The following is a 27,356-nucleotide window of genomic DNA, read 5'->3' on the forward strand; positions in this document are numbered from 1 at the left end:
AGATGTGTGCTAAATTTCCTACCATGATTATAGACACGTCTCTTCCTCCTATTAGTTCCATTAAGTTTTGCTTGTATTTTTTTTAACCACACACTCTTTTTTTTTAAATTAATTATTTGGCTGTACTGGGTCTTTGTTATGGCATGCGGGATCTTTAGTTGTGGCAAACAAACTTTCAGTTGCAATACGTGGGATCTAGTTCCCTGACCAGGGATCAAACCCCTGGTTCCCTGCATTGGGAGTACGGAGTCTTAGCCACTGGACCACCAGGGGAAGTCCCTCCAGTACCGCTTCTTATCTTCAGGTCCACTCTGTAACACTGGGACGGCTACAGCAGATTTTTTTGGTTCTTGTTTGTGTGGTATATCTCTTTCTATATTTTCATTTTCAACCTTTCTGTGTTCTTATATTTAAATTATATCTCTTGTAAGTAGGATAGAGTTGAGTTTGTTATTTTTATCTATCCTGACAATCTTTATCTTTCAATTGGAATATTTGGAGTAATTTTTAAAGACTGTGTGTTTGAGTTTAATCATCATGTATCAGCTCTCTGAAATGAAAGATGAATTCGCTCTTTTACATTTTCTCTCACTCCCCTCCTGCCCGTTTCCCAGTTATTATTGCTCGTATTCTTTTTGCTTTGTTGGAGCTTATAGCATTTAAATTCTGTTTTTTTCACTGTTACTTCTTCACATGCTTAGTTGGTTTTCTTTTCTTTTTTTTTTTTTTGTCTGCGCTGTGCTGCTTGTTGGATCTTAGTTCCCTGACTAGAGATTGAACCTGTGCCCTCCGCAGTGAAAGCATGCAGTCTTAGCCACTGGACCACCAGGGAATTTCTCTTCACTTGGTTAATTATAATCCACTACCAAAGTGGAAAATCCACTACCATGCTCACCTCAGCTACTCCATTTCTGAGTTCATTTATTTATTTATTTTTAATTAAAAAAAAGGTATCTCTTGGCCACACTGTGCAGCATGCGGGATCTTAGTTCCCCGACCAGGAATTGAACCCAGGCCCCTGGCATTTAGAACATGAAGTCTTAACCCCTGGACCACCAGGCAAGTCCCAGGTTTCTTTATTTAGCATTGCCTCTTAGCTGCTTGCCCTCCAGCAGAAAGGGCTTCATAGTTTTTTTTCAAGGGTACATATACGCTTTAAGTTTAAATTTAACAATACATAATCACCTCTAAAAGTACAAAATAAAGCAAAACCAACTAAAACAATAGCAAGATATCCCAGTAGACTCCCCCCTGTACATAATATTGGCTTCCACTATGTCTCGCCTTTGATCTATCTTAGAAAGGATGGCTTGTACTGAGATTTCATTCGGAAAACTGGTTTCCACTTCACCTCTGATAGACTGAGTAAAATGAAACTGCCTGCATCGAGTGTGGGGGAGGAGCACGTGGGCCTCTCACACACCACCAGTGGGAGTGGAAAATGCTCAAGCACGTGGCAGGACTGCTTGGCAGATCTACTGAGGCTATACATATGCCAACCCCAGGACCAAGCAAGCCGACTCTTGGCTGCAAATCCAACAGACATGCATAAACATGTTTATTAGAAGGGCATATGAATATTCATAGCAGCAGTAACTGTAATAGCTCCCAAGCAGGAACTACCCGGATGCCCATTACACAGTGTATTTACAAAACAGAACGCTATTCAGTGATGAGACCCGATAATCTACAAATACATGATAGTGTACGTACCTACTACAAATATGGTGTTGTGCTTATCACCTACTACATTTACCTACTATAGTTGGGTAGGCACTCCAACTATGGTATTGGAGAAGACTCTTGAGAGTCCCTTGGACTGCAAGGAGATCAAGCCAGTCAATCCTAAAGGAAATCAGTCCTGAATATTCATTGGAAGGACTGACGCTGAAGTTGAAACTCCCATACTTTGGCCACCTGATGTGATGAGCCGACTCATTAGAAAAGACCCTGATGCTGGGGAAGACTGAAGGCAAAAGGAGAAGAGGGCGGCAGAGAATGAGATGGTTAGATAGCATCATCAACTCAATGCACGTGAATCTGAGCAAACTGGGAGATAGTGAAAGACAGGGAAGCCTGGCGTGCTGCAGTCCATGGGGTCACAAAGAGTCAGACATGACTCAGCAAACTTCCTACTTTGTGCCAGTCACTTTGTCTCTGCTAGCTCATTGTAAGGCACTCTGTGAGTTAGAAATTCTGTGCCCCATTTTACAGATAGGTAAGCCAAGGCCACAGGCCGGAGGCGCTCTCCCCTCATTCCAAGCCTCTCTCCAGATAGAAGTACTTCTCTATGTAGGCTGCATTCCTGCTCCTGGCTCCACTCCTGATTGAAGGATCCGGCTCAGTTTTTCGGATTCTCCAGGCAAGAAGACTGGAGTGGGTTACCATTTCCTCCTCCAGGGGATCTTCCCAACCCAGGGATCTCTTACATGTCCTGCATTGACAGGCGGGTACTTTACCACTAGTGCCACCTGGGAAGCCCTATGTGTAGAGTTCAGTTCAGTCACTCAGTCATATCCGACTCTTGGTGACCCCATGGACTGAAGCATGCCAGGGTTCCTTGTCCATCACCAACTCCCAGAGCCTACTCAAACTCATGTCCATTGAGTCAGTGATGCCATCCAGCCATCTCATCCTCTGTTGTCCCATTCTCCTCCTGCCTTCAGTCTTTGCCAGTATCAGGGTCTTGTGCAGAGTAACGTTTCTTAATTCATAAAGACTCTGACACCATCCTCAGGGGTCAGGAAAGGATCTCACAGGTGAGGAAATGGGCCCAGGGAGGTGAAGTGACTACCCGAGGTCCCACTGCACCTTCCTGCAGGGTGATTGACCGAATGATTCTCACCAGGCCATTCCCCTGTCAGGCCCGCAGGGGTTAACAGGCCCAGCGCGCAGCAGGAGGGAGGGTCTCATGGAGAGTGAGGGGTGGGGAGTGGGCTGCCCCCTCTAGGACCCTGACTCCACCTTGGTGGGCAGCTTGAGCCCCTGCCAGCCTCTTGTTGACTCAGCCGGCCTCTCTCCTGCCAAGGCCTGCTGACCAGAGCTCCCACGGGGAGGGTCAGGCTGCATTCTTCTTGGGCTGGAGCCTGGGTGGGGGGTGGCTGGCACCTCCTGGTGGAGGCTGTGTGCTGGTCTGTGGGTGCTGGGCCAGATGCTGGGGTGAGGCTGGGGGATGGACCAGCCTGAGAATCAGCTCCTTGAGCACGAGTGTGGTTTAGCTTCACCATGACTGAGTTAGGTGATCTCAGCAAGCCACTGCCACCATCCTATGTGCACCCCTGCCTCAGTTTCCCTGTCCATCGAATGGACACAATGATAAGCTGGCCAGCGCTACCACACAGCTACTGGGAGGATCAAAGAAACAGATGAGTTTGGCCAGAGTGAACGCCCTTTGTAGCTCAAGGACCTGGGCACATTGGCTGGCCAGCCGGCCGGGCATTCTTGAGGTGGAGTACGTGAGCAGGAAGTGATGCAGGGCAGCTCTCGGCTGTGGCACGTCTGCCTGACATCCCTGTCTCCTCCCCGGCCCTGACACAACGACAGTAACAGGAGTGACCCCTCCTCCCAAGTCCTTCCACTCCCATTCCCTCAGGTCCCCCACCCTCCTGCCTCAGGGCCTGTGCACTGGGGTGCCTTCTGCCCAGAACACTCTGCCCAGATGAGTGAAAGGCTGCCTCCCTCTCAGCTCCAACGTCACCTCTGCAGGAGTCAATGAAACACTCATTTAAACTAACTTCTCCCTGGCCCACCTGGGCTTCCCAGGTGGCATTCAGTTCAGTTCAGTTCAGTCGCTCAGTCATGTCCGACTCTTTGAGACCCCATGGACTGCAGCATGCCAGGCCTCCCTGTCCATCACCAACTCCCGGAGTTTACCCAAACTCATGTCCATTGAGTTGGTGATGCCATCCAACCATCTCATCCTCTGTTGTCCCCTTCTCCTCCTGCCCTCAGTCTTTCCCAGCATCAGGCTCTTTTCAAATGACCAGGTGGCACTAGTGGTAAAGAACGCGCCTGCCAATGCAGGAGACATGGGTTCCATCCCTGGGTCAGGAAGATCCCCTGGAAAGGAAATGGCAACCCATTCCAGTATTCTTGCCAGGAAAATCCCGTGGACAGAGGAGACTGGCGGGCTACAGTGCACAGGGTCACAAAGAGTCAGACACAACTGAAGCGACTTAGCACGTACCAACCCCTCGCCCCACCAGCACCCTCCCTTCCCCTCTGTGTCTTTCACAACTGCCCCCTAAACTCTGGCCTTGGGGGTCTCTTCCTGTCTCCCTGATTAGGTCACAGTCACACACATGAGGCTCATCTGAAACTCATGGGTAGGTCCCTCCCCTCCGGCAGTGGAAAACACCCCTTCCTGAGATGGGCCACAGCTCCTGACCTGGGTCCCTGCAGCCCCCCAGGAATTGGTGAGGGATGACCTCAGACAAGGTGGTCCAGACAAGAGCGGCCCTGGCCTCCTCAGCACCACGGTCTCCGTCACAGTAGAGCACCATCACAGTGGTCTCTCTGAAAGCAGTTCTTGATGAGTGGTGAGCACCACTTCCTGCCTGATCTTCCTTTCCTTGGGACGTTTCATTCGATTTCTCTTGGGGCTTCCAAGGGATACAGAATAGAAACAAGGAAAGTGCACAGTCGCTGAGCTGTATGTTTCGTGAAGTCGGGACCTGCTGTGGGCCCGACCCTGGGGGTCTCATCACGAGTTTAATCAGGGCGGCTTATGATTTTTCCCCAAATCCTACTGGAGCTGCCAACTTTAGGGAAAGACGCATTAACTTGTCCTCTCTTTTGTAATAAATGGGCTTTGCTTCTCCCCACCCTTCATTTCATGAGGCGGCAGTTGGAACAGGACTCAAATCCCAAGGGTAGAGACGGAGTGGACAACCAAGAGAACAGACTGTAGCCCCGCCTCTGGCTCTGGTCCCCCATCTCCAGCACATGCACTCTCTACACCTCAGTTTCTTCATGCATAAAACAAGAGGCGCCCTTGAGATTGCTGGGGGTTAGAGAAAAGGGGTATGTGTACAGGAGACATTCTGCATAAAGCCTTCCAAATGCTGTTTCAATTAGAGGAAACTGAGTTCTTCACCTCCTCTCTAGGACCGGCCCAAATGGCCCCTGACCCAGCGTGGCTCAGTCGCATCCCTCCCCTCCATCCTCTGGGTGCCCTGGCCTCCCTCCTGCTCTTCACACATCCTTCCGGCATCCTCTGACCCCAGAACCTCAGGGGCGGCTATGGGCTGCACCCCGGTCTCCACAAGGTCGTTTCTGACTCCCCCTGCAACTTCTTCATCCCTGTTTTTTTCACATCACAGCACCGAACTGCCTGCGGTGACCCCGCTGCTTTGTCTGTGTGTTTGCAAGGGCAGAAACGCACCCCAGCTTCTCTTCAAGCCCTGACCACAGAGCCACTCCCTTTCCAGAGTCCTCCCAAAGCCCAGGTCTCAACTTCCTGCTTCCCAGATAGGAGGCTGTGTCTGGGGTGGGGCCAGCTGCATCTAGAATCTTAAATCCCGCCTAGGCCTCCACACAGGTGTGGCTGGCCTGCGTCCTGACCTAGAGACAGTGACTCTGGTCTCCTCTGGGGACACAAAGCCACCATCTCCTCATGAGGGTCTGGAGGAGCTCAGTGTCCATGTGGGCTCATCACCCACGGTCACTGGTGTCAGGATCCAGGCTGGGTTAACGTGCTTGGAGGGGGCAGCAGGAATAAAGAGACACAGCCAGGAGGAACATCTGTATTTAAAATTCCTCCCCTTCATTCTCTTCTTCAAATGAATCAGTCCCCACTTCCTCATAATCCTTCTCCAGGGCAGCCAGGTCCTCCCGGGCCTCGGAGAACTCGCCTTCTTCCATCCCCTCGCCGACGTACCAGTGTACGAAGGCGCGCTTGGCGTACATGAGGTCGAACTTGTGGTCCAGGCGGGCCCAGGCCTCGGCGATGGCCGTGGTGTTGCTCAGCATGCACACGGCCCGCTGCACCTTGGCCAGGTCCCCCCCGGGGACCACCGTGGGGGGCTGGTAGTTGATGCCCACCTGGGAACAGAGGACCAAGACATGGTGGTCAGTGGCTAACTCAAGCTGGGCACCCTGGTCATGTACTGGGTGGGTGGATACAGGGCAGCAGGCCTGGATGTGAAGAGCGGGGATCAGGAGGTGAGGGGTGGGCAGGTAAAAGTGCATGTGGAAGAGAAAGCAGAAGTAAGCGGGATTGGGTGGGGAAATTTGAGGGGAGAGGAAGAGCTGGCAGAAGTGCTCCCAGGAGACGTAAGCAGACAAGTGAGGGTCCAGAACAGAGGTCAGGCAGGGGGCGTGTGTAGTGCCCAGAGATGGAAGTTATTGTGAATTCACTCCTTCCAGGAGAATTTCAGGTTTTTCTCTTAGTTATGCTGTCAATAGATTTAGGGCAATTTCTCTGCCAAGGGTGAATTTGGCGTGCATGAGTGCATGCTCAGTCCTGTCCAACTCTTTGCAACACCATGGACTGTAGCCTTGCAGGCTCCTCTGTCCATGGGATTCTCCAGGCAAGAATACTAGAGTGGGTAGCCATTTCCTCCTCCAGGGGATCTCCCTAACCCAGATATCGAACCTGGGTCTCCTGCATTGGCAGGCGGATTCTTTATCACTGAGCCACTTGGGAAGCCCCGCCAAGGGTGAAGGGTGGTGTTTAAAAGATCACAGAGACATTCTCAAGCAATAAATAAAGAGACACAAAAGCTTCTGAGGATGGTGTCTGCGTCTACCAGGCCCTCTGCCTCTGGGGTGTGAGGCTTCTTGGAGGAAACACATGGAAATCTAAGAAAGTCAGTTAAGGACTTCCCTGGCGGTCCAGGGGTTAAGAATCCACCTGCCAATGCAGGGGACATGGGAAGATTCCACACGCCTCGGGGCAACTGAGCCCATGCACCACAACTACTGAGGCTGAGCTACAGACCCCCTGCTCTGCAGCAGGAGAAGGTGCTGCAATGAGAAGCCCAAGCACCCCAATTAGAGAGTAGCCCCTGCTCACTGCAACTAGAGAAAAGCCTGAGGACAGCAACGAAGTCCCAGCACAGCCACAATTAATTAATTAAAAGAAAGAAAGTCAGTTAAAAAATCTTGCTGGACAAGTGGATTCCCCAAGTTCTAGCAGCATGGAGGGCCCGCCAAGCTGATCCAGCCCCTCTGAAGGTGGGCTGCCATCCTGGAAATCTCCCTTCTCCCACACACATCCCAAACCAGGAACTCTGGGAACCGGGAAGGGGCCTCAGGTGACCACTATGAGAATACTCACAGGACACTGAGAACCGGGAGCTGGTCCCCAAATGCCTCTCCTGCCTGGGCCACTGGGTCTTAACTGCCAATCTCTTAAACTCACACCTTTAAAGTATAAGTCCTCTTGAGAGGCAGAGGTGGGAGTGGCATCAGGCGACAGAGCCAAGGCGGGTAACCCAGAATGGTCTACCATTCCTCTTAGACGAAAGCGGCATCATGGGGTGGAAGTGATGCTGAGACGGGGGCAGAGGATTAAAGAGGAGAGGGAGGCAGTCCCACATCACATGGCCACTGGACCAGTCATCTGTGCTCTCTCTTCAACAGCAGTATCCCTGGACCCTCGTCAGTGGGGACGAACATACTGGGGAGTGTGCTACAGCGTGAAGTTCAACACCATCCACCCCCATGGCATGTGCTTTTCTGAGAAGCCGCTAAAGGGTCTAGCACTGCCTTATCCTTCTGGTCATAATCCCAAACTTCAGCTAAAAGTGGAGGGCTGAGGGACTTTCCTGGTCCAGTGGTTACGACTTCGCCTTCCAATGCAGGGGGTGCCAGTTTGATTCCTGGTTGGGGAGCTAAGATCACACATGGCTCGTGGTCAAAAAACCAGAAACATAAAACAGAAGCAGTATTGTAACAAATTCAATAAAGACTTTAAAAAATAAATAAAAGGATGAGAATATGGGGGCATCTCTTTTTTGTTAATTTCTTGATCACCCTTTTTTTGTCTATTTATTTTACTACTAGCTTGTTTTGTTGTTTCTGTTTGAAAGAGAAAATAACAACAACTTGGGGTAAGATCGTGAATGTTTTCACAAGAGTGACCAGAACTGCCATGTTAGGACAGATGCAGTCCAGAGGAGAGGATTCCGGTTGAGGGTGGGAGCAGAGCTGTGCGGAAACCACTCGCCCATCAGCAGCTCAGCCAAGAGCCCGGCACACGGTGCCTTGTTTGCAAAAGTCCCACCAGGGAAAACTGAGACGACTAACTCATCTCTGTCTCCAGCAATTGGCACAACCTCTTCTGGTGTTCGGTAAACCTCTGAATTATTAAAGGCCTGCCTGAGGGGACTAGCTAACATGAACAGTGGCAGTTGCTCTGATGGTGACCTCTGATGAGAGACCCTGGGCAGAGGCAGTTGCCTGTCTAGCCAGGGCAACTCGAGGGGCGGCTCCCAAGAGCATCCTTGGTCCTGAGAGCCGGGGTCTTCTATTCCCCCACTGACCCACAGGCAACAGACCTACAGCTGGCTCCCAGCTCACTCCTGCTTAGTGAAAACATCAGGGCTTCATAATGTAGGTGAATCACAGCCATATAATAACCATAAAATTTCTTATCCTTACTCTAAATTGATGAAAACATACAAGGTGAACAATTTTTCAAAACAAACTGGGGAGACGGACACATCCTTTGTTAGAGGAGGGAACTGCACCTCTTCTCTGGCAACTTGAATAATCCGGTCACTGCATTCTCTGCTCTATGGTCAGATCAGGGCTAACTCCACCCCCCTGCCCGGTTACCCCACTTGCACACACTGGCCTAGTTCTCTCCTGCCAGATCTCTGAGATGCTGGCAGATCATCAAGTGGGAGCGGTGGGCCCTCCCCCTTTGCCATACTGCCCCTCCCCTCTTCGAGTAACCAACCCCCAATCCCCAGTCTCTCCAGGCCCAAAACAAGCGCCTGATCAAATGAGTGAATGAATGAAATTAGCATTACACTGGTCTACGCTCCTCTCTCTGTGCTGTCCCAAAGCTCCCATGGAACGTGTGTCAGCCCAGGACCCCAGTCTCCACCTCTTCCTCCCCATCCTCAGTCTCCCTCTGCTTCTCTAGCTGCCTGTCTCCATCACATCCCCCACTCTCACCTTGAAGCCCGTGGGACACCAGTCCACAAACTGGATTGTCCTCTTGGTCTTGATGGCGGCAATGGCGACGTTCACGTCCTTGGGCACCACGTCCCCCCGGTAGAGCATGCAGCAGGCCATGTACTTGCCGTGGCGAGGGTCGCACTTCACCATCTGGCTGTTGGGCTCAAAGCAGGAGCTGGTGATCTCGGCCACGGACAGCTGCTCGTGGTAGGCCTTCTCAGCTGAGATGATGGGCGCATAGGTGACCAGCGGGAAGTGGATGCGGGGGTAGGGCACCAGGTTGGTCTGGAACTCGGTCAGGTCCACATTGAGGGCGCCGTCGAAGCGCAGGGAGGCTGTGATGGAGGACACAATCTGGCTGATGAGCCGGTTGAGGTTGGTGTACGTGGGCCGCTCTATGTCCAGGTTGCGCCGGCAGATATCGTAGATGGCCTCGTTGTCCACCATGAAGGCGCAGTCTGAGTGCTCCAGGGTCGTGTGCGTGGTCAGGATGGAGTTGTAAGGCTCCACCACGGCTGTGGAGACCTGAGGGGCCGGGTAGATGGCAAACTCCAGCTTGGACTTCTTGCCGTAGTCCAGGGAGAGCCGCTCCATGAGCAGAGACGTGAAGCCAGAGCCGGTGCCGCCCCCGAAACTGTGGAAGATGAGGAAGCCCTGCAGGCCCGAGCAGGCGTCTGTCTGGGAGAGGAGGACATGGACAAAGCTCTGAGGACACCCTTGCGTGGGCACCGGCAGGCAGCCCTCGCTGTTGGCCCGCTCCATCCCACAACATTTTCAAGTGGGTGAAATCAAACTGTCCTTGAAGAAGTCAGAAAACACAAAGGAGCCGCAGCGCTTTTGGGAGGGATGGCCAAAATTTAGGGCAGCAAACACGCACTCGCCTCCAGGTCCATGAAGCTTCCAGCCCAGTGGCCTGTTTGGACCAGGAATAAGGTTCCGAAACCGTGGTGGTTAAGGACTTTGCCCCGTGTGGACCCCAGATCCTTGCCCATTTCCCTGGCCCTGTCGTTTGATTCTGTGGAAACCGCAGGCTTATACAGCCCAGCCCAACCTTGCAAGGTGGCTCAGGGTACCAATTTCAGAGAGATAAATGGGTCAGAGACCCTGAGATTTAACATCAACTTTGCCATTTCCCAGCTGTAAATATTTGAGCAAGTTACTGAACCCTCCGGACTCACATTTCTTCTTAAAATGTGGACAATAAACACATTCCTCTCATAAATAAGGTTACTGTGAGGGTTCAGTGAGAAGTCCTACTGTGCTCAGCAAGGACAGTGAGCCCTCACCAGAACTAAGAGAATTCGTAGGTCATGGAACTTCCCCGCTGGACGTGATCTATGACTGTTCAGTTGGATGTTCTGAACTTTGGGGATTGCAGATGACTTTGGGACTGATGACCCCCACGAACCCTGCTCTAAACAGGAAAGGTGAACAAGCGAAAACTTGGCACCCTTAACTCCCAAGTCAAGAGCCCCTGATCCAGCTCGCCTCTCCACTGCACAGATTAGGAACGGGGCTCAAGTAGACAAGTGACTCCCTGAGCTTCCCAGTCAAACCAACCCAGTTCAGACCTTGACTCAGCCACTTTCTAGCTGGGGGACCCAGACCAAGTCACTGAACCACTCTGGCCTTCTGTTCCCCCAACTGTAAAGTGCAGGCATGAGATCGCCTTTGTATCATTGTTTAGGGGATTAAACAAAGGAACGTGTGTGACATTTGTAATAGCATCTGTAAAGTGCTGAAATAGATCAAACAGTCTTCCTCTCCTCCTCCAAGTTAAATGCTTTGTTAAGTGAAATAAATTCACCTTTTCAACCTGCTCAAAATAAAACAAAAAAAATGCTTTGTTAACCTGTTGCTGCCATCCAGCAAAGAGTTCCACCTTCCTCACCCCTGGGATTTCTCCCCAGCACCACCGCAGAGCATCGGCACGTGCTACCAGGCACCAGCCTGGAGAGCAGCCCCCATGGCCCAGGCGGAGGAAGGGGCGCCAGCCCTGCGTATGCCTTTTATGAACACAAGCAGAAATTCCCAAGTCTTAGGTGTTTATCCTGCAGCCGGGGGCCACGTCCTCCTGCTGGCCTGTCGACGTTGGCAGGCTCTCCAGCTCCCCACACACGTACCAGCTTGCGGATGCGGTCCAACACCAGGTCGATGCTCTCCTTGCCCACCGTGTAGTGGCCCCGGGCGTAGTTGTTAGCTGCATCCTCTTTTCCCGTGATCAGCTGCTCTGGATGGAAGAGGTGGCGGTAGGTTCCTGCCCGAACCTCATCTACCGAGAGAGGGTGACCATCAGTCTTACTTTCTGGTTCCCAGAGGAGATGCCCCGCTTCCACGAGAACACATGACACCCTTATCTACTAAACTCCACTGAGGTGGAACAGAAAACCCCAGAATACATCTGTGAGGCTAAGGGAATTTCAGGCTAACACAGGCTCCACTAGAGCAGAAGCCTGAGACTCAAGCAGCAGTGAGAAGCCAGCTGCTCTGCTGGCAGGACCTTAGGGAGCCTTGGGTTTGTTCACAAAGCTGGGCAGATACCAAGGTTGACTGCCTCATCCCCCTGGACCCCCACGGCTTCCCTCCAGTTTTTCCTTCATGCTGCAAAATTTATCCCAGAATATAATCAACTTTACTCGCCTCTAGATGCTTCAGGGACACAGGGAAAGATTCAGAATGACCTGCTCCCAGGCTCCCCAGGGATTGTCCCAGACCTAACCTCCACCTCCGGAGGCAACAATACACATCAGGCATTAGAGATATTTCAGAACGACTTTGAAGCAAAGCTGTGTTCCAGGTTCCAGAAGAGCCAGATCCCGAGAGTGGTTCCAGCGGCATGGGCTTTCTGCTCACCTCTTAGGTCCACCAAAGTGGACACACAGCAGACCAGGGTGCCTCAGGCCCCACCGCCATCCCCTCTCCTCTACTGTGCCCCTCGGCTCCTCCAGGGAAAGCACCCATCGGTACAGTGGCCCAGGAAGGTCATTTATCCTTTCTGTATTTGTACAAGTGTCCAAAAGGTGGAGGGCCTGGTGTCTGTGGCCCTAGAGACAGTGCCCAGACATCCTGGGGTCTCATCCATCTTTGCTGGTGAGTAGGTTTTGAAGCTGAGGAAATGCTGATGAAGCGTATGGACTGACCCGGGGGTGCTGGGGGTGGCAGCAGGGAGAACAAGAATCCTGCCCCAACACAAGTCAGTACTCCTGTTTCCCTAAGATCCAGACGAGGTTCACTCTAACCTCCATCAACCTCGGGCTGTAAGAGAAAGTGCCTGCTGCTATTTCGTCTCATGTGTGAGAGGCTGCAAGGTAACACCAGACCCGCCAGGACGGAGTGCAATCACTGCAGAACTGGAAGTATACACTTTGGGAAACTGACTATGTGAGGGCTTCTCATAATTTCTGAAACTACTGGTACTTTTGATCCTTAGTATTTAGTGCACAATCTTGGCAGTTTTGGTCTGCCTCAGCAGTTTTGGGGGGAGAGCACCAGGATGAAGCTTTAACGGAGGAGCAGAGACCTCTGATCCCCACTTGAGACCCCGAGACTAGGGAGGGTTCCAGGAACCAAGAGTCACATGGGGTGAGGGTGGGATCAGGAGGGTCACCATTCCACGTGGAGGTCAGCCTCCCAAGCCTCCCCAGACACCAAGGTGGACCGCAGCACCATGGTGGACTGAAGCAGACCATGGTGGACCCCGGCCTCTGCAGCCTGATGCTGCTCCTGGGCAGGACCCTGGCCCACACTCACCCACCACTGTGGGCTCCAGGTCGACCATGACGGCCCGGGGCACGTGCTTCCCGTTGCCGGTCTCGCTGAAGAACGTGGTGAAGGAGTCATCGTCGTGGACCTTGCTGGCCTGTGCGCCAAAGGTGCCATCGGCCTGGATGCCGTGCTCCAGGCAGAAGAGCTCCCAGCAGGCGTTGCCGATCTGGACCCCAGCCTGGCCCACGTGGACAGATATGCATTCCCGCTGCAGGCAGAGAGCAGGCCAGTCAGAACCCCAGCCGGCCACACCTCTGCCCAGACCCCCAGGCCCCGCCTCTGAGGACCTGTCCCTTCCTGGCACTAGGCAGGCAGGGCACCCTGCCCCCGCCCAGCAGGCGGGCTCCTGGCCCCACCGCATCTGGATCAAGACTCGGTTCCAGAGAAGAACCCCAGCTCCGTGGTTTGCTGTGAGGGTGGCTTTCCACAGTTAATCCTTTGTGTCAAGAAAAGGAAAGAGAGGGCCAGCCACACAGATGAAACAGGATTAATTCCCAACCACGGACGGACTCCTGCACCGGTGAAGCCGGTCCAAGGAAGAACCAGTGAGAACAGCAGAATCCATCCTCGAATCCACCTCCATGTCCGGTGCACTGATCATGTTCCTCCCTCAGCCAGAGTCTCCCAGACGCTGTCTCACACACGCACGCACACATGCTCACGCACACACTCCACGTCTCCCCATCGCAGAGAAACACTCACGGGAGGACTGTATCTCAGAGTCTGTATCATGGGTGTCATTACTGTTTCATGTTCAAATGTAGGAACAAGAAAGGGTCAGTACAGGGGCTTCCCTGTGGGTCCCAGCAGTTAAGACGCTGCCCTCCCAAAGGAGGGGGCCTGGGTTCAATCCCTGGTTGGGGAACTAGATCCCACATGCTGCAACTCACACCTGGCACGGCCAAATAAATAAATATTTGAAATAAACATTTATTTTTAAAAAACAGGATCAGCACATCAGCAGGAAAGGGCTGGGAGGGGACAGGCAGGCCCTCTGTGGCCACCATAACCTACTCCCTCACCCAGCAGGCCAAGAGCCAAATAAAGCTGACCTTCAGAGGGTCCTTCTCCGTGTTACTCTGGTGTGAAACCACAATTACACGACTGGATCTGGTACTAACAGCTTAGGATGGGGAGGGGTGCGTGTATCTGAATGTGCGAGGTGATATATGTGTGGGTGTATGTTTGTAAGAGTGTGATCGCGAGCGTGTTCGAGAGTGGCAGTGTGTATGTGTGTGCAGACATGAGTGTGTGTGAGTGTGTTATGGTTCTGCTGGGACGGTGTGCCCATCACCCCCCACGCCCCTCCAGGGAAGTACTGGCCCCACCAGGAGCCTCTGTGCCCGGGACAGAGCTGGGCCGGGAACCATGTGCCTGGTGTGTGGCCTTCTATTCTTATCCATGACCTGAGCTGGCATTTTCCAGCTCCAGGGAACCCAAACACAGTGTTACAGCCTCCAGAGACCAGGGCTGGGTGAGGGCCATGGGACTCCTGGGACCCTGGGGCTCTCCTGGTGTGGGTGTGGGCTGGCCGGAGGCATCAGGACCCAGTGCCCTAACGCTGTTGCGCAGCGTGCACGCCGGTCTCTGTGCTGCTTGGCCTCTGGGCGTCACAGAGGCCTGGCCGGGAATACAACCGGCCATGTTTCCGTGAGCCTGGTGGCCAGGAAAGGACTTTACGCACGAATCTTGCCTCTCAAGTTACGAGCTGTGCTGTGTGGGCTGGGCTGAGTTACATAACCTCCCGGCGTGTGAAAAGCACAAGTTACCATGATCATTTCTGCTATGGTCACCCTTGTCTTCAGCATCATCATTACTCATTTTCATCCCTGTAGCCTTACTCTCCACCTGGAAGATGCACCCATGGGAAGCCAGAGACCTCAGGCTACTGCTCCTCTTAGGATGAAAGGGCTTCATCTTAGGGCTCGATTCAGGCGTGAGGAAGCAGGATCCTTCCCCAAGAACCCCCGAATCCAGCAGCTACTGACTGGACCACACTTTCACAGGAAGCCATGGCCTTCTCGGGGACAACACGTGTGAGCGAGGGGACCTGGAGAGGCCTGGAAGGAGCTGGTCCCACATGCCGTCCTGTGGCCCCGCCCCCAACCATCTCCAGGCACCCCTCCCCCACCCGCTGTGGGTGCTCTGGGCCTTTCTGGAAGGATGCGGGGGTATTTCAGGAAGATCAAAAGTGAGAGGAGAAGACGGAAGGATCTGAGGTCCTGAAGACCACCAACGTGGGGACACGGATGTTTTCACATCTCTTTAACCTCATGCGAGTCAACATGCCAGTCTCCACAGCAGAAATCAGCCTCATGCACGGGCACGGCCCTTAGGAGGAGGGAGCTGGCTTCCCTGTTAAACTAACTCACAAGAGTAACTAGAGGCATAAGACAGACTCAGAAATAAGATGGGTCAGAAAGAGGAACAGCAGTAGTCAACCAAAATAGGATGGACACGCAAAAATCCACAAATCCTTCGTGTTGTTAAGGAAAAAAACCCACAGGAGAGAAACGCATCTACCTATCCAAACAGCCCTTTTGACGAGGGAGAGCGCTTCTTTTAACAGAAGACTGTGAGCTAGTCAGGGTGGAAGGAATAATATACTAAGAAATATTGCATACGATAGTTTCTAAATATATATATTGATTTGGACAAGGACTGAAGGAGAACTAGATATTCACAGAGTGCCAAAGAATCACTGTTACTTACAGGTCACAAGGGGAAGTTAACTTCAATGGTTACCGGCCTCTGACCCTGGGATGGATTGTAATCTCTGACCCTGGGATAGATCGTAACCCCACGGCAGCAAGAAAACCCGATGTAATGCAGTAGGACACACACACCTCCCAGGAAAGCTTCTTGTCAGCCTTAACAAATATTGTATATTAACACACACATATGGAATATAGAAAAATGGTACAGATGAACCTGTTTGCAGGGCAGGAATAGAGACCCAGACGAAGAGAATGGACTTGTAGACACAGAGGGGGAGTGGGAGGAAGGGACAAATGGAGTAGCACTGACACATATATACCACCCTGGGTAAAACAGGTAGCTAATGGGAAGCTGCTGCACCAGACGGGGAGCTCCGCTGGGTGCTCTGTGACGACCCAGGGGCTGGAACGGGGGCTGGGTTGGGAGGGAGGCTCAAGAAGGAGGGGACAGATGTGTACACACAGCTGGCTCACTCTGCTGTACAGCAGAAACTAACCACATTGTAAAGCAATTACACTCCAATAAAAAAATAAAACTTTTTAAAAACTTAAACACTCAGCCTTAATGCATTAAACCCTTTATAGGTAGCTGCCACTTTATAGAAAACACAGGGGTCCAGGGATAAGAGACACTACAAGCATGACTCCACAAGCCGGTAAGTTCTACAGAGCAACTGACCCGCTCTTCTCAACTCATGAAAATCAAAGGTGAGAGAGGAACTGACCCACATCGAGTGGAACTTAAGAAATATAACATACACATGGAGTGTGTGAATGTTAACTGAATTCTGGTTTGAACAAATCAAAATATTTGAGGGGACAGATAGAGAAACTGATTAATGTTGTTAAGCATGATAATGAAAGTGTAGTTAAGTATCAAAAAGCTCTTATTTTTAGAGTCACAACAGAAGCATTTAGGGTAAAAAGTTATGACATCTACATTTGAGTTTACTTCAAGCACAGCAGATAAAGTAAACATGGCAGAAAAAGAGTAATTATTAAATCTAGATGACGGATATGTGGGTGGTGATACACTGCCATACTCTTCTAAAGTTTTGACAGTTCTCGTACTGAAAACACAAACATTTAAGAAAGGAAACAGTGAGATCCAGGTGAGGAGCCATCGACAAGGGCTCATCAACATAACAACCCATCGACAAGGGCCAGGCCTGTCCTGTCCCTGTCCACTTAGTCATTCATTCAGCTGACAATTTCCAAGAGCCCAGTTTGTTGGGCAAACAAGAACTGTAAAGTTACACAAGGGAGAATTCCTTGGCGGTCCAGTGGTTAGGACTCAGGTGCTGTCACTGCTGGGGACAAGGGTCCAATTACTGGTTGGGGAACTGAGATCCTGCAAACCACGCAGCACAGCCAAAATAAATAAATAAAATAAAGTTACACAAGGAAATCACCAGTGAAATGAAGTTAGGGGAGGCCCCCAGTGCTAACATCTGTGCCCCGTTTGCACCTGCCCTGAGGGGACAAGGATCCCATCTGCTCCTCCAGCCACTCTTACTTGTCACCACCCCTCATTCCTGCCTGGAGGTTCTACACAGAAAAGCCAGGAGCATGTCCAGTGCTGACAGCCTTGGGGGCGGGCTCTCAGGCCCAAGACAGGTAACGGGGGAGTTTTTTGAGCTCAGAGCCTTCAGAAGCTCGAGCCAGGCCAGCCTCACAGGTCATCAATTACGATTTCCACCTCTTGTTTTACAGATGAAGAGGCTGAGGCTCAGACAGGTAAAGGACAGATTGGAAACTTCACAGCTCTGTAAGGAAAGAGCCTGGGCCGAAATCCAGACTTTCTGACCTCTGCAGAGTCCTCTCCTGGACGCCACCCTGGACCCTTGCCTGGTTCTCACTCTGAGCCCCCAGGGCCCAGGGGCCACGCCCCCTCACGCCATCATCAGCCCCCCCACGCCCTCACCAGCCCCCTAGGCCTACATCGGCCCCCCATGCCCACAGTGGTCCACCACGCCCACAGCAGCCTCCACGCCCACCACGGCCCAAGCCTGACAGCTGGAGCCCAGGAAAGCTTGTACAACAGCACTCCAGACCAGAAAAAGTTCCATTGCAGAGAGACCAGAAGAGAACGGCTCAGTGTGGGCACCTCAGAAAACAGGCCACGCTTCCTGGAAGAACCAAGACTGTGCTCTGGGCCTGGTGTTGGGGGGGTGGGGAGAGGGGTGTGGGGCAGAGGCCGGTGAGTCCTGCAGGGATGCAGGGGGCGGCTGGTGTGTGCTGGGGAGGGTGCTGGTGCGTGTTGGGGGCGGGAATGGGGGCTGGTGTGTGTTGAGGCATGGGGGCGGGCCTGGTGTGTACTGAAGGAGAAGTGGGTGGTGAGGGGTGGGGCAGGGCTGGTGTGTGTTGAGGGGGAGGGGGGTGTGCTGCCCCGGCAGACAGTATTTACATCAAGTGTTTGCTCCAGACTCACGGTTGGCTCAGAGATTTCCTCTCTGGCCGGCAGAGCTCAAGCTTTCTCTCTCACACCGTTCCGCCCCCAGTTCTATTCTGACTCTGGACTCGAAGGGCTGACGCCAGCTCTCTGCTCTTGGGACCCTGTGAGAGGAAAGGGGTCCCCTCTTGGCCCGACAACCCAGGGGGTGAAGGTGAGGGAGATGGAGGGACTTAACACAGGAGCTCCCTTCCGCAAGCGAAGTATGACACCCCTACTCAGACCTAGTGCTGGGTGACTACAGAAGTGACCTGCTCTACCCGCTCCTGCGGCAGATCTACAGTCATGTGAGCAAGAGGGCATCGAGAGGGGCTGGGCCATCTCCTACTCAACCTTCAGTGTGCTTACTGATCGTCCTCTCCGGTTGGAGGTCTGGAAGCCCCCACACCAGCACAGGCCACCTCCCCTTCAGCACTACATCGCACGGTCCCAGCTAACGGTTCACTGTTCGACTTTCCCGGTAGACAGCAAGGAGCCCCTGTTTTCTTGCCAGATTCCCAGCATCAAGTAAAGGGCTTGAATGCAGCAAGTGCTCAATAAATTCAGGGGTGATTGGAATGAAAACCCTGCTGGGGGGCTGCACTCTACTTAACAAGGAGTGGGTGGCCAGGGCCTGCATGGCAGTGGACGCTAAGGGAAGAAAAAACAGCTTCCAGCTTGGTTTCCTGGGGGAGGACTATCTGCGACTGTGTGGAGAATTCAGATGGGTTGGTAGGATCTGGGGCATTTCAGCTGGATTTGGAGCAGAAGAATTTAGAGCAGGTCCCATGGACTGTTTAGGCTGTCTGAAGTGTAGGCTGGTGGCGGCTGTCTGCCCATGACCGTTATCCATGGAGAGGGTGCCCAGTTCTGCAGAACAGTAGGAAAAATGTGCTCCAGACCTTGACAGTGCTGGTATAACTCCACTGCCAGAAATCTCTCCTTGTGTCAACCTTATACACAACCAAATACGATTTCTATTTTAATATTAGTCATTTCCTTTTCACTTGTTCTCAGAGAACTCAGACCCGCTAATTGCAGTCCTCTGCAGAAGGAGGCTCTGGAGCTTTAAAAATGGTTTTGAAGTATCACAAGCCAGTAAAACTGGCATATTATCTTGGAAGGGAACTGACACAGGCCAGCAGTGACGGCCAGTGAAAACCCGGGACCAGGCCACACACCCCGACCACCTGTGTGTCAAGCCACACAGTTGCCTTCAGGAAGATTACTACTAGGCCCAAGTACTTCCAGTTGTCAGGCTGGGATGATGAATCATGCCAGGATCCAGGTCAGAGACGACGGGTGAAAAGTAGAGCCAGGGTTCCCAAGGGATGATTAAAGCAAGAACAACATGATTCCTGGGAGGCTGCATTATGTCTGCTCAAAATCTTTCAATAAGATCATATTTGGATTCAGAGAACAGACAGCAAGCTGGCGACAGCAGGAACAGAGTCAACCTCAGTTAACATCAGGTGAGGTCTCAGATGGCAGGTGCCGCAGCCGGGCAGAAACAGGGTACCACAGGAGGCCTGGGGAGCAGCCGGGCTGGTCGCAGACTCCCGGACCCTTTAGACACTACGAGGCCAAAGGCCCTTGAGCTTCAGCTGACACTCAGGTCGGGAGCAGGAGAGAACAAGCAAGCTTTAATCAGCCACATGTGGTGCCCACTGTCCTCCCCGTCTCTTCTACACGCAGCTCATCACAGAGAAATTCTAACACGAAGATGCCAGCGGGGGATATAGGCCTCAAAGACCACAAAGAGCACTGTAGGTCCCTGGTGGCCAAAGGGAAGGAGCAGTGGTCCACCCCATCCCAGGGTGCCACGTCCTCCCACCCACCCCATCACTAGCCCTGTACGCATGAGCTCTTTCCTCCTCAAAAATTATTTTAACTTTCCCTCTTCCTTTCAAGGTCCCTGAGATGCCCCTCGGAAAGGACGGAGCATCACCCTTGGGCTCTGCGTGGGCCCAACCGAAGCCTGGATGCTTCCTATGGACACACTGCCTGGGGGCTGGGGGCTCCATCGCTGCCCAGAGGACGTGCCCAGGGACCTCAGGGTACCCTTACTTAGTGATGGCAAGGGAGAACAGTGCAGTGGCTGCAGACCCCGGAGGTGCCGAGTTGGAAGATGTGCCTGGGCTATGCAGCGCTCAGCCACACCACCTGCACAGGGGGTTCTGCAGAGGTCTGCAGACGCAGAAGCAGTGTCCATCTCACCCCCAGAACACTCTGCCCTCTAGACTCCCAGCTCTGCAGGAAGACAGGCTCTTTGTTGCCATCTGATGTCAGTTCCCCCCCAGAACGCACGGGCAAGCTGCTACCCAGGAGGAGAGCAGTGAGCAGGCTGTGCCCTCACCCTCTGTGAGCCACAGACACTTTCTCTGAGGCCTGGAGTCACTGACGCCGAGACAGGTGTCACAGCCTCGGGTCCCAGGAGAACTGCTTGCCAGCGGGACCCTGGGAGCAGACTGGGACGCTCAGTTACAGGGTTAGTTATAAAATCCTCGCTTAGAACCTAAGAAATGCCGAGCCCATCCTCGACATGGGCAGCCGTCCCAGCCCTCCAGAGGGGAGTCCAGACACTGGGGAAGGAAAGTCCTTTCTGCACGGGTGGGACTTTGGGGCCGGATGTGTAGGTGTGTCATCCTAGGGTTTTAGGAACAAGTCAAGGGGATTTTAAAAAGAGGTTCTGAAACTGGGTCATTTGTAGTGATGTGGATGAACCTACAGTCTGTCATAGAGTGAAATAAGTCAGGAAAACAAATATCGTATGTTAATGCATACATATGGAATCTAGAAAAATGGCACAGGTGAACCTATTTGCAGGGTAAGGATAGAGATGCAGACACAGAGAACAGACATGTGGGCATGGGGGTGGGGGGAGGATGGGACAAATTGGGAGAGCAGCACTGACGTTTGTGCACTACCGGTGTAAAGCGGATAGCTAGTGGGAGGCAGCTGCATAACACAGGGAGCTCAGCTCTGTGATGACCTAGAGGGTGGGACGGAAGACGGGTGGGAGGGAGGCTCACGAGGGAGGAGATATATGCATGCATAGAGCTGATTCATGTTGTTGTACAGCTGAGACTAACACAACATTGACAAGCAATTACACTCCAAAAAAAAAAAAAGAGGTTCTGTGAGTGTGAAATAGTCAACCAAAAAAACATCTTCCCATCAAGACAGTGCTGCCCGTGTATATAAATGTCCCGAATAGAACGTGTTATACAAAATTCAGTGTTTCAAAACAAAGAGTCTCTTTCCAAAATATTCAGCCATAGATTTTCAGTTAAATATCTTTCAGATTCTTCGGCACATTTAAAACAAGGCTTTTGCTTTACATTTTTTGATTTACTATCTATTTTCAGAAACCTGCCTATTGAGGGTACATTGAAGTTTGTTCGGAGAGCTGGATTTGGGTCCTGGGATCCCCTCTAAAACTCACTGCGGCTCTGAGGTCAGAATTAGAACATGTAAGAGGCAGCACTCTGAAAATTACACAGCACTAGCTATGTGCTGGATATTATAAATATTAAATATCAGATCTTGAGCAAGCTGCCTGGGATGTGGTTCAGAATAACAGGGAGGGAGAGGAGGGGGAGCGAATGAAGTAAGATTAAGTAGATAATTGTTGAAACTGATTGAGGCATACATAGGGGTTCATTATAATGCTCTCATTTTGTATATGCTTGGATTTCTCTGCAATGAAAAGGTTAAAATAGTAAAGCTAGGCAGAGCTTTGAAAATTTGAACCATAACCCCTCTTCATTTTTGAGATGAGAAAAACTACTTCAGAGAGGTTAAGTGACTTGAAATCACACAGCTAGCTGCAAAGCCAGGAGCCAAAAACTCCAGAAACTCCTGGCTCTGGGCTCCCTCTGTGACCCCTGGCCGCAGGCAGGCGTGGACTCCTCTGGCCACTATCCCAATATTCCCTAGGAGCCTGCTCTGGGGAGCAGGCCTGGAGCTAGAATCGGCAGAGCTGGGGCCAGAGCCAGGGGCCCTGGGCACTTTCCAGAATCAGGAGGAGGGAGGTTCTCACCTGTCCTACTGGCCACTGACACGGGAGGAAGAGTGCCAGGACAGCCTGACCTTGGCCTGCCAGTCAAGCTGACGCTGCCCCCTCCCCCATCCAGTCTTGCCACCCTCCCCGAGCCCCAGACAGGGGGGCCTATAGTCCCCAGATTTCTGGGTTCTCTGTGTTTTGAGACGTTGGGGTGAAGTGGACTGGCAGCAAATTTTACCCACCCCAGGGCTCAGGGGGCGAGGGGAGGGCCTCCAGATGGTGAGACTGCGGCGCTGGGAGAGCACCTCTCCAGCAAGATCCCCGTCCCAGGGGAGAGGGAGACAGACAGATGGGGCGGGCACCGCGGCCAGGGTCTGAAACCCTGTGTGCCAAAATTCTCTGGCTTTGACCCGCTTGAAAAACTGGGGAGCTGGAAGCAGGTGCCAGGGCCTGGGAAGCTGAGGTGGAGGTGGAAGTGTCCCAGACCCAAGCCAGATGGCCCGGGGTGGGAAAGGAGAAGGAAGCCCCCAGCGTAGGGTGTGTGGCCCTAAGTCCCTTGACCTTTGGGGCTCTGCCACACTTGGTTGGTGGGACCTGACCCAGTGCCCTGCCCAGCCCCCACCCCCGCTTCGAGAATCCCCGGACTGCCTGCCTACCCCCCAACCCCGCCGGCCCGTTTCCCCAACTCAGGTCCCTGAGTTGCCCCACAGTGATGTCTCAGAACCTAACCTCTTCTGCGCCGGCGGCTCCTGGCCCCCTTCCCCTCACCTGCGTGCACAAATCTCCCTTTAGGCGCAACTCGCCTCAGTCTCTACTTTCTCTCTAGGAAAAGGCCACCGGCACCAGGTGGGTGTCCCCCCGCCCCCGCCCCGCGCGAGGGTATGAACCCCTCGACCTTGAACTGACACCCCTAGGAGACTTCGAGCTCCGGGGATCCAAAGCGCTAGCTGTCAGCCGCGGAGGAGAGCGTCTCTGGGGTGGGCGCCCCCACTGTCGTCCCTCCCCATCCCCGCCCACCCCGCTCCCCCGCGCCCCCCGCGCCCCGGCCCCGAAGGCTCACCATCGCGGCCGCTCCAGTAGCCCGTTTGCTCCCGGCTGGGCCTGCCCACCCCAGCTGCTCCAGATACAGCCGCCTCCGCTGTTGTGACACTGGGAGGGAGGGGGCCGGGGACAGACATGCTGGGCCAGCAGCTGCCCTGCAGCATCACAGAGCCGGGAGGGAGGGACGGGACAGGTCACAATCGCTCCGCCCCACCCGCCCTCCCGCGGCTCCGTCTCTGCCCCGGGAGCAGCGCGCGGGGGTGGGGTGGGGGGCCGGTTCCCGCACTACGCTCTGCACGACCATACTTTGTGACCCCAGCCGCCCAGGAAGGAAATGCAAAGTGCTGTTTGAGTGTGTTCAGGCTCCCAAACTTTGATCCTCTTCCTGCGGCAGGAAAGGCAGCTGGTTAGAGTTCGGTTCGCGCCGACACCCCCAACCCGGAGGGGCGGCAGGGTGGGGGCAGGGCTCTCGGTGGGAGGGACAGGCTCCAAGCTCAGCTCTGGGGCTGCTCATAACCTCGGTTCTGGAGCCCTTGCACGTGCCCCCAGGCTGGCCTGGCTGTTGGGGGATTCACTGAGATAAAGGTGAGAACCCCACCCCCACCCCTCCCCCCACCCCCCGGCCCAGGAGGTACTTCTCAGTGCGTCCTCTGTTCCCGCTTCTACTCTTCTGTTCCTGGACATCACCCCTCCACCATTATTTTCAAGTCTCTTTCTCCATCCATTTATCATCTCTCCCTCTTCCTACTTTAAAGCCCAGGATGTGCAGAACAACCTCAGGATTTCGGCTGCCTCTTGGCTCAGGAATAAGACCTTCTCTTGGGGGCTGCAAGTGATGTGTAAGGGCTAAGGGCCTTTCCCCACTCCACTGGGTTGGGGGTGGTGCAGTGGGGACAGTGGGTCTGGCCCTCTCTTCACGCTTCAGATTTTGGCCATACAATTGATTACACTTCCTCGCTTCCCCTCCTCCCCTCCCCAGTTTAGCTGTAAGCATTGCAAACTTCCCCACCAGAGTCCAAACTGAGCTGAGACAGTAAGGCACTCCTGTCTCTTCTCCCACTCTCTTCAGGCCCTGCCTACCAAACCCCGAGTCACTCCAGGCAAATCCACAGCGTTTCTGCAAGGTGCCACCACACAGAGCTGCTCTGGCAGGACGTGATGACTCGCCAAGTGTCCCAGTGCACAGATCCACCTTCCCTTCCTGACTGTCTATCTCCAGCTGGTGGAGAGTGAGAACACTATTTTGTAGCTATTTGTTCTGCTGAGCGTCCATTCCTATGTTGTCCGACCTGTACTGTGAGTTTCTAGAGGACAGAGGATGGGACATGTGTCTTATTGAATATTTATTTATTTGGCTGGACCGGGTCTTAGTTGTGACATGTGGATCCAGTTCCCTGACCGGGGATCAAACCTGGGCCCTGAGCATTGGGAGCTCGGAGTGTTAGCCACTGGACCACCAGGGAAGTCCTCTGGGGCACAAGTCTTAATCATCTTTGTATTTTAGAGCATCTCAGACACAATGCTTTACACACTGATACATACAGTGCTTAATAAATTATGAATTGAATTGTCTATAAAGAGCCTAAAAATTGAGAATCATAATTAAACTAACTGCCAAGCACATGGTATGTGCTCAATAAAGGATGATAACTATCATTAACTATGTATTTATTTCTCTTTGAAACTCCCATAGCATACACTGATCACTTTATCACTTCCATGACATTTACCACTCTTCACTTTGGAATCTTTTTTTCTTTTTAATATTTATTTATTTGGATCTTCATTACAGCATGTGGGATCTAGTTCCTTGACTAGGGATCAAACCTGGGCCCCCTTACATTGATAGCATAGTGTTTTAGCCACTGGACCACTAGGGAAGTCCCTACTTTGGATTCTTGGTATATGCATATGTGCATGTGTTTATTTCTACAAAACTGGATGGAACGCCTGGGGTGTTATTCATCTTGGTGCTCTCTCTCTCAAAAGTAGCTAGTCAAGTGCATCAAAGATGCACAATAAACATTGCTGAGTAAATTGATTTTTTGAGTTCTCTTTGAAATTACCAAATATGTTCTGAACAGATTCTTAATGTCCTAGGGGTAAAAATGATAATGACAATACTGGTGATTATGATGGCATTCAGCAGCCTTCATCATGATGATTCCTTGACCCTTATCATCTTTCACCTTTATGAGGTTAAGGGTTGGCAGGAGCCATGTCTACGCTGTAAATGCTGAACATGGCATCTTTTGGTTCCAGGGAGATAAAAAGAAGGGTAGCTGGCATACACTGAACTGTATCCCCTCTCCCTCACAATTGGTTTGTTGAAGCCTTAACCCTCAATGTGACTCTATTCGGAGATGGGTCCTTGGGGCCTTTAGGGAGGTAATTAAGGTTAAATGAAATCATAAGAGTGGTGCCCTGATCCAGTAGGATTTATGTCCTTGTAAGAGGAAGAGACACCAGGAGTGTATGCACAGAGGGAGGCCGTCCAAGAAGGTGGCCATTGGCAAGCCGGGAGCAGAGGCCTCACCAGAAATGGACTATGAGTTTGGACTTCCAGTCTCCAGAACTGTGAGATAATTAATTTCTGTTGTTTAAGCCACCTAGTGTGTGGCATCTTCGAAGACTAACATAGTAGCCTGAGTCTTAAAAGTAAAAAACATCAAATTCTTTTTGGTTTTTAAGTCCTCTTTCACAATTATTTGGTCTGGGGCAACCTGGATCCCACCTCCATTCTATGTCTTTCTCCCTGAGTAGAAGTTTGGAATGAAAGCAGGAGATGTGTTTTCAGTCCCTGTGATGGTTAAGATGTGTCAACTTGACTGAGCCATGGGACACCCAGACATTCAGTCAGACATTATTCTGGGTGTGTTTGTGAAGGTGTTTCTGAATGAGATGAACATCTGAATCAGTAGCGTGGGTAAAGCAGATTGTCCTCCCCATGAGGTGGGCCTCATCCAATAAGCTGAAGATTTGAATTAAATGAAAGGGCTGAGTAAGAGGGACCAGCTGCCCGCCTGGCTGCTGAGTTGAGACCCTGGACTTCTCCTGCCTTGATCTAGAGCTCACACCAGCAGCTCTCCTGGATCCAACTTGAAGACTAATGTCTTAGGCTCCATGATCATGCAAGCCAGCTCCCTATTTTCTCTCTCTCTGTGTATGTGTGTCTCCTTTGGGTTCTATTTCTCTGGAGAACCCTAATACAGTCCCCCTTTTTGCAGGTGGAAAAACAAGTCAGATACAGGCTGTTTACAGAGAAGAGCAACATTGCTCTTGACAGTTCGGAACTTCCCTGCTCCTTGTAGAGATTTTAAAATATCAGCCTCAAAAGCAGGTGATTTGGACCCAACTAGGATCTAGCATTTCATTCTTGTACGAAGAGTGAAGTAGGGACTTCCCTGATGGTCCAGTGATTAAGAATCTCCTTTCCAGAGTAGAGGACGTCGGTTTGATCCACGGTTGGGGAACTAAGAACCCACATGCCATGGGGTTTAGAACTAAACCCAATACACCACAACTAGAGAAGTCTGCATGCCACAGTGAAAGATCCCACGTGTGACAACTAGGACCCAATGCAGCCAAGAATAAATAAATAGTAAAAAAGAAAAGACGGAGTTTACTTTGCCAAGGGGAGACCGGAGCCTGGAGGAAGACCTGGTACCTTCCAGGCACCCACACTGCTAGGGGAAGCTTGAGATTCCAGGAGGAAACTGTATTTTATAATAGGATTATCTAGATTTAGGCACTTGCCCATGGATTTAACTCTGGTAATGGGTGATTGCCTGCCTTAAGACCACTTGCATCTGAATGCTGGGCTCCCTGCTTGTGTCCCAGCCCTGCAGGTGCTGAAAGGGTCGGGGCGCTGATGGCCACAGAATCGCAGGTGCACTGGTTCCCCTCTGAGGGCTGACCGCTGCACAAAGGTGGAGCCACACAGCCCGGGCGGCCCTGCTCCCAGGCGCGTCCCCTCCTAGACCCACCAAGGAGGAGGGTCTGGGTGGCCTTGTTTTAAGCAGGGGACAGCAGCGTTTTCCTGACGGTTCTGATTCCTCCCCTGTTCCCTGCCTGCCAGCTGACTGACGTCAGAAGTAGGAGCTTTCAACGCATCCACTCCCATGGTGTGGCCTTTGATCCTGGCTAAGCTCAGCTTCCTGGGTGGGGAGCCAGGGGTGGGGGCAGCCCTCTAGGCCCTCACCTGCCAGTCACAGGAAAATGAGATGGAGGGGACAGGAGGCAGTGGGCAACTTAGAGCTGGGGGTCC

At 52.4% G+C, this 27,356-nt stretch overlaps 1 protein-coding gene across 1 annotated transcript; it reads right to left on the reverse strand.

Moving 5' to 3' along the window:
• Positions 1–5,730: 5,730 nt before the first annotated feature.
• On the reverse strand, positions 5,731–23,265 carry TUBA8 (tubulin alpha 8). Its single transcript, XM_043882251.1, has 5 exons — positions 23,109–23,265; positions 12,880–13,102; positions 11,253–11,401; positions 9,127–9,807; positions 5,731–6,042 (listed from the first exon to the last, which is right to left on the reverse strand). The coding sequence occupies exons 1-5, from the start codon at positions 23,109–23,111 to the stop codon at positions 5,749–5,751; spliced, it is 1,350 nt and encodes a 449-aa protein (XP_043738186.1). The 5' UTR covers positions 23,112–23,265; the 3' UTR covers positions 5,731–5,748.
• Between the last annotated feature and the right edge of the window lie 4,091 nt (positions 23,266–27,356).

This window comes from Cervus elaphus, chromosome 22 (assembly GCF_910594005.1).
Source record: "Cervus elaphus chromosome 22, mCerEla1.1, whole genome shotgun sequence".
Taxonomy (NCBI): domain Eukaryota; kingdom Metazoa; phylum Chordata; class Mammalia; order Artiodactyla; family Cervidae; genus Cervus; species Cervus elaphus.

Excerpts from the sequence above, each read along its gene's own strand:
- TUBA8 (XM_043882251.1), bottom strand. Across the intron at positions 11,402-12,879 it reads CCTGGAGCCCACAGTGGTGG|ATGAGGTTCGGGCAGGAACC; the intron begins GTGAGTGTGGGC and ends CTCTCTCGGTAG. Across the intron at positions 9,808-11,252 it reads TGGACCGCATCCGCAAGCTG|ACAGACGCCTGCTCGGGCCT; the intron begins GTACGTGTGTGG and ends CTCCTCTCCCAG.